Source organism: Calidris pugnax, unplaced genomic scaffold, assembly GCF_001431845.1.
Source record: "Calidris pugnax isolate Ruff unplaced genomic scaffold, ASM143184v1 scaffold128, whole genome shotgun sequence".
Taxonomy (NCBI): domain Eukaryota; kingdom Metazoa; phylum Chordata; class Aves; order Charadriiformes; family Scolopacidae; genus Calidris; species Calidris pugnax.
In genome coordinates, this window is record NW_015090851.1 from 3,019,345 (window position 1) to 3,032,548 (window position 13,204).

A 13,204-nucleotide genomic window follows, 5' to 3' on the forward strand; every position below is an offset into this window, starting at 1 on the left:
CCACTAAGACTCTTGCTCAGATGGTATGCGTACGTGCATGTGGGTCTGTTTTCAATTGAATTTGATTGAGAACAATTCTACCTGATAAATTAAAAGAAATAAAAATAAGGTTAATGACCTGGCAGCAGCAATGCTAAAGCAAACAAGTTATGCAAACACAAACCAGCCATCCTTTGCTTTAAAAAGTTACCATAAAGTTTAAACAAAAAGGCATTTGGACAAAAGTTTGTGATTACTATAGCAATGTCCATTAAATTAAGTTTCAAACTAATCTTGAACCCGAGGGTACACAAACCCAAGAACACAACACTTGATCACTGGAGCAGCAACTGTTCAACAGGAAATACGTTATCAAGTCACAAGATAACATGCATAGGTTTGTTCAGTTGCATCCCCATCACGGCTCAAGTCATCTTAAAACCTTCCTCCTCCTGTACGCAGCTTACAGAACCATTGCGTAGGGTACCCACTTTAGATAGCTCCAGAATTCCTTTTCAAACTCAAAATGCAAGCCATTTAGCCCTAGGAAAAAAAAAATAGTTGGCACATCCCCTAGAGGAGGTATCAGAACCTGCTTGATCATCTTCAAAAACTGCCCTTGAGAGGGTAACGCCACTCAATGTTTATCACATCTTGTCCTTTCCCTCATCAGTCTAGTTTCAGCCTATGGAAACAAGTTCGAAAACACCATTCTAAGTTTTCTCACCTGACTGACTGATGCTTGTTTCAAGTACCAGAGGTTTCAAGCCAAGATATAGTTGAGGGGAATGAAACATACACAACAGCACTGTCACTCAAAATTGCAACAGCAGCTGAGAAAAAGGAGGGAAAAACTGTTTCTTCAATCTGTGGTGTAAGTGGATAAGATAAGTCACTTTGAAGAGCAAACTTTGAGACTGGAAAAGATGCTAAAGATGGAAATAGGTAGGATAAAAAGTAGAACGAGCAGATGAGGGAAGTTAAAGCAATAGAGAAATGTAAATGTCAGGTGTCAATAGCTTATTAGATGTTTGGTTTTCTTTTCAACTTTGCTTTGCAGTCACAAACCTACATATTTGTTTATCCTTAAATAAGTTGCCATACTGAAGCCAAATTGCTCCCTAATGTGACATATAAACACATCCTCCATTTAACCCATTGTGGCACTCTTGTACTGCGATACTGGGCTTTTCCATCAGATCCAGCAACCCAGTATGATAATTCCCAAAGAGCTACAGAACACAGAGCATCATAGACTAATGCATAGAAGTCGTGCCTGCCAGCAGCCTACACTAGTCAGGAGAGCACACTGGTGTGGCACACACTAGTGGGGAGAATGCCCACATTCGTGGGAGAGTGCACGCAGTCACGAGTGAAGCTATTAAATTTCAGTGCCAAGACCAACCTCAGAACAACTCTACCTGAATAGTTTTCCTCTTAGTCCATTGGTTCCCTCTTCTTCAGCTCATTTGCTTTCCCACCTTGTATTTCTGTAACAACTTTCTCCAGCTTTAACAGTTCTCATGAGAGAAATGACTTACTGAAATCTGGACAGAAAGAATGTAATTTGATTCATCTAAGAAAATCAGTCATTGTATCAAATAAAAACATGACGTTCAGCTCATATTTTCATCACTCAGAGTCAAGATGATCATATGTTTCTTTTTCATTTTGACTCCATTGAACAGCATACCAGTTTTTAGACAATCAAAACTGCACTAACTATTAATGGAAAATTATCTGTGTGGCAATAGCACAAAATACACACTTCAAATTACCTCATGTGTTAACCACAAGCAGTCAGCATTGCAGAGAGCCCTGAATGCACAATCGGTATCACAGAAATACTGCAGAAGTGCACCTTGGAGAACAGTATTGTTTCCAGCAATGCTGCATTTCCATGTGCAGCCCGAATCCTGAACAGTCACTTAAAGATAGTTTAAGTGCATAGAAGCGATACAGAAATTACACACAAATCCCTTGCATTTCAGATCCACTGCGGGAAGAAACTTGGATATTTGAGGTAACTTTTCTAATCCATTAGAAGGCATTCTGCATCCCAACTATCTCTAGCTGGCAGGGAGCACAGGATACACCTAGACCTCCAAGAAAAGCTAGAGAGGAATTTTAGTATTTGAAGAGTTAATTGGCCAGCAGTGCCGAGGCCACTTTTCTGCCTACAGAGATCACATTAGAAACACAAGCTCCAGAAATACAGTGTATGGTTTGGATTAGCACTGCGCAGGTTGGCTGCTCTCCCCTGGCTGCCTTCCCTTCTGCTCTGACCAAGTAGAAAAAATTTGAAAACCCCATGATACATATCCAGCTCCTTTTCTATTATGTCTTATCCCTGGTCCTGAATAAAACAACCCCGAACACACCAAGTCCTTTATCTTGCTCCCTCTTTTTACTGTACCTCCATGATACTTAACAAAAAATTGCAAGTGATATGAATGAAGCGACTGTACTTCAGTAACAGTTAGGGAAAGAATAGCAACACACAAACCTCTTCCTCAGCCCTTTTAAATCTAAAGTTAACTAGAATTTTTCTTTTTTTAAAATAAAAAATTAAAATGCATTCTATTCTGCGGGGTCTTGTGGTTTTGTTCCGGTGTTGGTTTTTTTTGAGGGTGTGGTGGTGTTTTGGTTTTTTTAAAGCATGAACTAAAAAAAGAAATAAAAAATAAAACAAACAAAAAAACACCCACATAGTAAAACGTTACAAAACCATACACTGAAAATGAGGGAACTGGTCTTTAGAAAGAGCTCAGCATCTGCTACTCTTATTCTCTCAAGAGATCGAGCCAAAAAGATTTGAGAAGTTTTTATTGCCAGATCTAAATTTCATTCCACAGGCACTGGATCAGGTCTTTAATCCTTTACTTAACCACAAAGAACTGTGCTGAGGAGTTTAATTCTTCCAAAACAACTGATAATATCCTAAATGTTGAAAGCGGAGTACTTTCCAGTGTAAGCCAAATCCTGCATGTTTTGCTTCTAAGTAAATGCCACAGCAGATGCAAAACCAGTAGGATTCACACGGATGTTTTCTAGGAAAGGAGAAAATCTCCAAAAAACACAACCCGTGCTTTAGAAGTGGCAGACAATTAAAGAGATGGTTTAATACTTATACTGAATTAAACTGCATGTATAACATTATGTGTACATGTTTAATTTATTGATTTAGGATTTAAGATTCTTGTGTTCTATCGCCCAAATATTTTAATATGTATTATGAACTGCCTTTTCACGATTTTATCTGTTACATTTAGTTGATTGTGACTCCCCCAACCCAATTTTATGAACTGCTCTTCTTTCCAGCATTTCTATGAAAAGAAAATGTTCAAGGCAAGCTAGACTTCTTCCACAGCAGATGAACCATAGCATTTTAAAGGCTGTTTTTCTCAGCATTAGGCAAGAAAAATCCAAGATGCGTTGGGAAAAAAAACCCAAGATCAGATGTACTCTCAGAAAATTTAGCAAGGGTTCTATTTGCAGTGCAAAAACCATCCAGGATATCCTGAAATTTGGAAGGGGTATATTCATGAAGACCAAAGAATGTAAAATGAACGTGGTAAAAACATATTTAAGCTTTCACCATGCAAGTCCATATGCAAGTGTATTCATGATCCTACTCAGTGGGGTTTGATCTAACTTTGTTTTCTAAGATTTAACTGTTCTCTGACAAGACTTAACCATGCAACTCTATGATGCTGCAAAAAGGCCTTAAATACACTGAAATTAGTTCTTAACTACATTTATACACTAAAGCTCACTAATCAGAGGTCTTGGGACACCAGATCAGCTGAAGTACTCAAGTGGGCAAGAGCAGATACATCTGTTATGACTTGAGCAGCTACAGTGGTTTGAAGGAAATAGTGTTGCAAACACTATTTGGGTTATTATTTCAGACACTGGAGAATTCTTCTGTTGGATGAGCCATAAAAACTAAAGAATGTTTGCCAGAAAACACACTAAGGTTATCTAGCCAACAAAGAAACTTTAAAAAAATAAAATATCTGTTTTCACATGGTGAAGCTGTATGAAGCCATGAAGCTTCTCAGTATCACACTTAAAAAATTATACTTGTTAAAAGTTCATAAAGTCAATATAACTTAACAGCAAATAGGCCCTTGCCAAGACAGGGTTCACTACTGCTTTAACCTGGCACTCATTTATTAGGAGACTCAACAAAGAGAAGAAAGTTTCCCACAATTTTCATATTTGATGTCTCAGGTGATCTCTTGAAAGTATATCAGAGTACTCAAACACCTGGATGACTACTCTCCAACTATAAGAGAAGCATTTCACAAACACACTTGCAACTTTTGAGATTGAAATGCTCAACATTAATAATGGCAACTGTCTACTGCAAACCTCGGGGATTACTTTCAGATATGCTCCAATGAAGCTATGAACATCCAGCAGCCTTTCAGCTTGCACCAGCTTGCTCTAACATTTGCCAGTAATTACACTAAAGAGAACAGACAGAAACTTGAACATAGTGCAAGAAGAAAAGTTTCTACTTAAGTCCTGAAAAAAACCCCAACAGTGGTCTTTGTACTCAGCTGCCACGTACATGCTTTGTGGCTGCTTGATACCTGCAGTGCTTGATCATGGGTAAGGCAACGCTGAGTCACCACTTTCAGGATGACGAGATTTATATCCATTAACTGTGTACATCTATCTCTGCCTCCTCACTCAGTTCAGACTTGACCTCTCCTATGATCTTCCACAACTCTTAAGACAGAGAGAGTGATTCTTATTAACCAACCTGGAACATTTTTTGTGCTGCACACCATCTTTAAAGGAATGTTAACATATTATCATCTGTTTTACTCAGTCTTCCAGTATTTTTAATGTGCTTCCAACTGTGCAATCCAAGGCTAGAATCACTAACACCAGGCAGAAGGAAGACTACATACCATATAACATTTTGCATTACTTATCACGCATGGATTTTTTTTTTGTTTTGAGACAACCAATGATGTCTCAATGAACAGCAAAAGTCCTAATTCTCGCCTGATTCGCTCCAGCCTTGCTGCTGTTCTTGAGCTTCTGTGATTTTTTTCACCTGGATATGGAAGGCAAAGATAACTCTCCCCCACTGAAAACAGTTTCCATTTTCAATTAAAGCACGCTACAAAAGGACACAGCAGCACTAGAACTTGACAGTCATGCTCACTTCAACTAAATTCACTGAACAAAATATACTTAGATCAGTATTTTGAAGTGATTATTGCCAAACTTGTCAGTAAAATAGAATGAATCTATATTGGAAAAATCCTTACTTTCAAAGTCCAGGAACTTTTATAAAACAGAAATAAAAATGTCACGAGTTGTTACAGTTTATAAACTGGAAGACTATAGAGACTGAAAGACCACTGAAATAATCTTAAAGGACATTCAGAATTCTGCCAACACTACATTTTTGCTGCAGAAATCCTAGGTTCATGCTCTTCAAGGTAGATTTCAAGTGCTAGTGCGCAAATAGTACTAACTCAATTGGATAGTGAACAGTTTGCTGTGTCAAAGCTTTTTCCCAAACACATATATATAATTTTTCTTTTCGCTATATGGATAATCAACCCCAGATGGCAATTTACATAGGCAACAGCATAAAGGAATCCATGCACTGCTGGTGCTCTCAGCCTCAATCAGAGCAAGCACGGGTGTTCGAGAATGTCACTGTTTATTTTTAATTGCTGTGTCCCTCCTTTGTGCAGGTTCAAGCGGTCAAAGACGTCGAAGTCCATTAGTAGAACTGGAAGGTGATGCCACTTCATTTGGTGAGAGGGTTCCTCAAATTTAAAAAGCAGCTGGTTTGTAATGTCCCTAAATGCCCAGTGGGCACCAGCTGTCAATCTCAGTTACTGTGGGGTCAGGGCAAAAAAAGGTCAGAGAGAGTCATAAACCACAATGTGTTGTGAAATGTGCTTCCTCCGTTACCTTGTAGGCCTGAGAAAGGTTTGACCTTTTATAGGTATCCTAAACCCAACTCTGCATGATGCTAGCAGGGGTAAGTACAACACACAACTCAAGCTTACAAAAGTTGCTTCCTTTTACTGCACGTTGGTTTCCATACCTGTACGATATCAACATGAATATTCACAAGCTCCTAGTGGCAAAAAACAAAATGCAAAACTCTTGCCCACCACTATTACCACTCAGAGGTCTGGACACATCTTCTGTTTCACACAAGGCAGTGGAAGGATTAACAATCATGTTAATTCAGTAACAGCAATTGAAACTAAAACTCTGAGGGAATTTGTTAATGCCATAAAAGCCAAGTAATCTGGCTTCTGTTTGTCAGTTACCTGTGCATGTGCTAAACCTGCCTTTCACTTCACTGCTCCCCCAGTCACCTGGGAAGAAAGCATTTTTTAAAGTCCCGCTTGAAGCCTTCCCTACTCTCCTTTTAAACACCCATTTGCAATATGCAACATATTTGCTCGATTTTTGTCATTTTCCCCTTCATATGAATTCTCGAAGAGCAGACTAATTCCTAAACTTATTTCTCCAAAACATTCTTGGACTATACACGAAGAGCTGAACAGTCATTTCCAGATATGATCTAGTTATGCATTCTTTCTTTGCAAGAAATAATTACTCTGCTCTGTCTCACCCCCATCTCCCAGAGTGCAGGGTGACAGGAAGTTTGGCCAGTGTTATTCCTAAAGGAAAGCAGCTAACTAGCTGTGCAAGGCCCCTCTTGGGCAGGAGCCATCAGCCTTGCACTCCTAATGACTTGTCCCTCCTTGGACCCCTTCTTGTGCAGGCAGGCCCAGGACAGCAAGAAGGATGCAACAGAAAAGGGAAAAAACCACTGGGAAGGGGGAGGCAGGAGAGGTGGAAGGAAACATATTCCCTGCAGGAATTACAAGCATGGCTCCCAGGATGGGCTGATACAGACAGTGAGGAACTCCACTGGGAAAGCAGACACAACAGGGTACATAGAATGCAAATCACTTTTACACAAAGGACAATATGGTATAAATTAGATGGCCACAGGTATCACAAAAGAGACTGACCAAAAATTAATTGTCACAGCTACGAGTAAAATATTTCAGGTGAAATCAAAACATCTCACTTAGTCCTCCACTCGCCCACAAGGTATAGGCAAAAATGAGAAATCAGCATGTTTACTCAATGAAAGAATGAGGTCCTTATAGTAACACACCTTGAGGATAACACTGACAGCACCAAAAGGGTCCCATCCAGGCTTGTTCAGCCAAGAGCTGCCCACTCTCAGAACATAACCGGCTGGATCTCCACGTCAAGTGGCAGCTGCAAAACACTCCTCAAGTCTTGACTCATTTTGGGCAATTAATAAAAAGGGAAAGTCCAAGCAGTCCAGATCAGCATCTATGAAATAGGCTTCACCTGTTCCAACCATGAAGTCACCTTGTTTTCTTTTAAAGGATGAATATATTTTGAGAAAAAAAAAATAACAGTAACATCAGTTAAGGGGCCATTCAAAGGCCTCTTGACTTTCTACAGGCTCTCTAAAACACCCAACCCAGCAGGGCACCTCCTGCGTCCCTGCAGTTCTCCCAGAACATGCTGACATCAATTAAAGTCCCAGCAAACAAAGAGAATGTGCATCAAGCATTTCACTGCTCTCTTCTTGTCATTTCCTTCAGTTCCAGACATCTCAAGAAGTCTACCTAAAACTCAGGGGTTTTTGCAAGCCTTCTCACTGCAGCACCTCTTAAATGAAAGTAACCTCAACTCAAGCCTTGTTCAGTCCTCGGGGACACCCCATCTTGGAAACATGCCCACCTTGCTTTTCTGAATTTGAAAGTCTAACACAGTAATCTAGGTCAGTCTCCTCTTCATTCAACTAAAATTGAGCAGGTAACTTTACTAGCTGCCTTATTCAGAAATCTCTTATATCTCTTCCTATTACAAGCTGACTTATGGTAGACTGCAAAAAAAAGACAGACGTTGAAAATAATTGAATAATTTCAGATTGGAAGAGAACACTCTCTTCTTTGTTGAGTGTGTCTTTCTATACGGAAAACTGGGGAGGGGGGAGTGAAAATGAGAGACTCACCTTCAGGGCAGGAATCTCCACATTGTCACCAAGGCTAACAGAGCCAGAAAGAATAGTTCCTGTCATCACCGTGCCTTGACCCTTGATAGAGAAACAGTGGTCAACTGCCATAAGGAAGTGTCCCGAGGGGTCTCTTGATGGCAGGTAAGCCTGAGACTTCAGGACCTGAAAAAAGAGATAAAAGCAGCACCATGCCTGGGTGAAAAGTCATGACAGTCATACAGCAAAAGGAAGGCAAGCGGATGATTGATTGAATGAGCTTGCAATTTTACTGATTTCAAGCATCTCCCAATGAGCTTAGAACACACCAATGTCAAACTAACTCTGCGTGCCATAGAGGAGATGCACACTTAGCAGCAGGAACAGTTCGATTTTCTGCCTTAGAAAGATTTGGTGCTGCACATTTAGCTTGGTTAGCAAAACTGCACTGGCAATAAAGTTGCTGCCAAACTCAATATAAACACTGCAGCAAAGCAAAGAGGAAAAAAAATCCTTTATGTCCCCACACCCCAGCCCCCCAACCTTTTTTTTTTTAGCTCCTCTCTCTCAGAAGCACAATTTTATAGTGTGTTTTGCTACTCCAGCTTCTTTGGATTTCGTGAAAATGAACTTATACACAGATATTAGTAGCCCATCCCTGCCCCCCTCCCAGAAAAACTATTACATCATTTAAGTTTTCAAAGTCAACTTCCCCTTCAGATTTCTGTTAACACTTCTTGGGGGATTAAACCACTAAGAAAAATAACTACATAAGTATCATTTTCTAGAGAAATTCTCCAAGTTTGGGATTTCTGTTTTGCTTATAAATACTATGTTTTTTAAAATATATCATCATAGAGAGAAGACCTTAATTACAAAAATGCAGTCATGTACCCAATAGTGCTTCAGAGGAACTGGTTCACCCCTGCCTCAAATCACTTTTGAGCTCTGCCTCTGTTATAACATCAGCATATAAACTTGGCACTGACTTTAATGTCTCCTTTTAAGGTCAGAAATTGCAGGTTAAGCCCAAATTGTAGTGGCAGAACAATGGAGAGGGTCTCTTATCAAGGACAGAAAGGATAATACCTTGAAGCTCAATGGCAGGGCTCACACAGCATTCGCCAGCTCTACTAATATTAGGTCTCAGAGCTGACAGAACCAGCGCAATGTATTTTCTTCAACATTTTTAACCCTTGGGAACAGCCCAGTAACTCCACCTGGAACCAGATGAAGGCAGAACTAAGGACTTGCCCATCTCTACCTCTCTAGACCGCTGTGGCCAGCCTTGTTCTTGCTAAGTCTTTCCTGAGGCCACATCACACCCCCGCCATTCCCACTGCAGGTTACACGTGCCTGGGAGGAGGTAGGACATTCCATGCTCAGCAGCTCTGGGGAACATCCTGTCTTTGCAGAAGCCAGGCTGCCCTGTGCCAGGCATCCCTAGATTTTTGATGACTGGTGCTGCACCCTAACTTCAGCAGTTTACAAGTATTTTAAACCTGGCAGCATCCAAAGCTTCCGAATCAGACCTTGCTAAGTCTGCAAAGAATGATGCCTTTGCTTTAGGACTGCTTTCTGCTGTCTGCAAATAACAGTGACACCCCTTCAGGGCAAAGATGCTATTTTTCCCTGAAGCTTATTCACAGAAAGGGTGACAAGTCTACTACAAGCTACAAACTGCTCTCAAACAGCTATTTTAAGCGTCCTGCCCTTCACAGTATAAGCTTCATGCCATATAACTTGTTGTATAACTTTGAAAACCTGACAATTTATTCTCTCCCACCTGCCTTCCCCCCACCTCAAAAAAAAAAAACCCACAAACCAACCAACACCCCACAACCAACCAAAAAACCCAACTCACATTGCTGGAGCTAATTATACCTGTGAAGCACCAGTTTGCTTAGAATCTTCTCTTGTTCGTGTGGGTGTGATATAACGTTAGTTATACAATCACATAGTTTTTTCCAGGCCCTGCCTCATTCAGGGCACAGGGTAAATCGAGGCCATGCATTTTATCTTTTGCAGATGTGCAAGGCATGCAGTCAGCGAGGCAGCCTATCACAGAGAAAGATGGGCTTATCATGAAGGCAGATGGTGCTCCTCTACAGAATGGATTCTACACTTGCTTATGCCAGAACTCCCATGTACTGTCATTCTCTTAAAAAATGGAACTTTCCACAGGTAATCACTGACTATACACCTCAGACTGTCAAAACAGAAACCTCAAAGCTTAACAGAAGTGCTAAGCACTCACAATTGCAATCAAAATTGGCAGGTACTATGATCTGAAAACAAGCATGTCCCAAAAGAGTTCCTGGTTTCCTCAAATTTGGCAACCAAAATTAGTAAATTCAGTGGACTTAACTCCTTTGTGCCTCAGCTTCCCAATCTAAATATGGATTAAAGTCACCTCTACACTTCCTATAGGTCTTTTGGAAGTAAATTAACTGTTTGCCAAGTGCTCATGACCACAGTGATGTGTGCCAAAGAAAAGTCCAGGAGGAAATTAATCATTCTGAATGCAGAGCAGTATTTGAATGGAGTCATGAGGCCACACAGAGAATAATGAGAATTAAAACAAAATACAGACTACCTGCTCACTAGTTGAGCCTGTCCATCCCGTGCAAGGAAGAAAGTAGGGGTTGTTTGGAATAAAGAATCATGCACTTAAACACTGGATCTTAATACATATGAAGGAAGGAGACAATTCCCAACACGCAATTTTTAAGTGCTTGACCACAGCTTTACTGTTCTCTTAACTGTGGTACAATCACAAAACAGCATCTACTACCAAGGATATGGTGGAATCTTAAAGCTATTTTTATTCGTTATGCTTCATAATTCTTTACAAGTTTAAAACCAATTTCACGACGCGTGATAGCTGTCTCTTAAGACATAGCTATTCAAAGGTATTGAAGCCTATTAGTTGAAAAAGAAGATCTACTTTTGGGGTGTGCAAGCTCAGCTTCTCCATTCACTGGAGAAGGAATCCCTGAAGAATCAGGTTCCTTAAAACTGACATTAATGCAGGAGCTCCCCAGCTCTAGATACTAATAGAGTATACTCCTGAAGACCTAAAGAAAAGATTTAGCACATTTTACGTTATTATTATGTTCTTCAGCAGGTACCTCAATTAATTCAGAAACACCTAGTGGATTCTCAGACTCTGGGGCTTCTGGTCCACCGGGCTTTGCTGCAACAGCAACAATGGGACACCCACAGAACCTGAAAGAGAGAAAGACTCCCACCATTAGACCACAGATCTCCTACCTGTGTCAACGTAAAGCAGTTCCAGACTCATCTAACAATGAAGGCAAGGAAATTCCCTCAAATTCTCATTTATCTGCTCTTCCCCATTAGTGAAGAACTGACAATTCTTTTCTTGAATTACAAGCATCTGTGTTACTGGACTTCATTGTGAAATCTTCAATCTTGTTTATTTGCTACCAATTCAATGCTGTGGCAGTCAAAAGCAAGACTTCAGTTTATTTCAGAAGCAAGGGTCTGTTACCCAGTCTTATTGCAGTGGCTTTGCACTCAAGCCATTTTACCTAGAGACTGGCACGGCTTTCAACTGTCATTAAAGCAATTAGAATCCTAGCTGTAGAGTCATACCCTTCAAAACAGGAGCCAAATGCAAGATGGCACATGATGTCTACCCAGGTCTGCAGGCAGACTGCAAGAGCTGCAGACAACAAAGGTCTAAATCTACTGAAATCAAAGTTCATGAAACCCATGCTCTCAAACATGTAAAGGTTCAGAGCAGAGCAGTACTTCCACCGTTGACTTCAGTTTTTCTCTTGCAATCATTTTTACTCTTCAAATCCTAAATATTGAACAGCTTTTTTAAGGTCTGTCGACTGAATTTTTGCTCCCTAGACTTTTGCTCCCTAAAACCTAGTGTTTCATTCATCTGATAGCTTGTTTTGCCTTTATTTTGGAAAGGAAGTTAGACTACAAGCCAAATTACTACTGCATTTTTGCACAAGTCAGGATTAAACACGTAAAATACATAAATATTTTTAAAGCAATGGAATAATAATCATTAATACAACAAAAAAGCAATTGGCTCTCATAGATACTTTATTCTTATGATTCAGACGAAAACTAATTATTATTGTCATCCTTTTGACATCCACCCTCCAAAAATTTTATCTCACAAAGGGAGTGAGCTGGGAGGAAAAAGACAGTGTCTTGATAAAGAAAAATTGCTAAGTTCTATAAAGGGAGCTCATTTAGTGACCAAACAGTAATCAAGTATATAAGGAATATTCTTTATGTGCCATAAGTCTGAGGTATCTAGGAATAAAGGCTAATTTAAAAACGTGCACTGAAAATCCCTGTGATAAACCATAAAAATTTTGTAAATTTATTTTCATACAAATGCTTCAGGGCACTATATTGCAATAAATAGAAATTTATGCTGAACCAGGTGCGTTACTTCTTTTCCCATATACCAGAACTGGAGTAACCACATACTGCCTTTGGAGTCACTTCCAAACGTGATTCAGCCCTACTAAAACTCTTATTTCATCACACTGATTTATTGTCAAAGTTTAGATCCTGCTGGACAAAGATAAAAGCTGGCACAAGCAAAAAATTATGAAAAAAAATAGCAATTCCATTCAGAGGGACAGCTTGCTTTTACTTTTGGCATCAATCCATGGAACAAGCAAGTTTTGATTAGGTTAAATTTACAAGTGTCAAACTATTCATATATATGACAGCTACTTTCCTCTACCTATTTTTTTCCACTTTCCATGGAATCTCCTGACAACATTACAATAATTTCCCCAGCGTCAAGGGCAACACCTACTCTATAGCTGCAACAGACTTCAGATTCGCTTACTGCTATGGAATTATGCAGGCACACCTGTGTATGTAGGGAAATAATAATCAACAAGTAAACTATTCTTGAAAAAAAAAAAAACCTCATTGCCAAGCATTTGGGGTGAGAGGCAGCTGTCAAATGGTCTCAGCACATGCTTTGCTAATAAGAGTAGTTTAGAAATACAAAAACAGTTAGAAAACATGCATTTGGAAATTTGAAGTCAAGTGGGAAAAGAGGCTGTTGAGAAAAAAGACATGCCCAAGATACAACAGGACAAACACTTTACAATCAAGCCCAGGTCAGCAGTGCTTTCAAAGCACCATAAAGCACAGACCACACAAGCAAAAAAGAAGATT

The 13,204-nt window shown here is 39.8% G+C and overlaps 1 protein-coding gene across 1 annotated transcript in view; it reads right to left on the reverse strand.

Moving 5' to 3' along the window:
• EEFSEC (eukaryotic elongation factor, selenocysteine-tRNA-specific) overlaps positions 1-13,204 on the reverse strand; it is a 125,139-nt gene that overhangs the window by 76,239 nt on the left and 35,696 nt on the right. Inside the window, exons 3-4 of the mRNA XM_014943161.1 lie at positions 11,146-11,242; positions 8,036-8,200 (exon numbers count right to left, since the gene is read on the reverse strand). Coding sequence (XP_014798647.1) covers positions 8,036-8,200; positions 11,146-11,242 — 262 coding nt within the window. The remainder of the gene's footprint in view (positions 1-8,035; positions 8,201-11,145; positions 11,243-13,204) is intronic.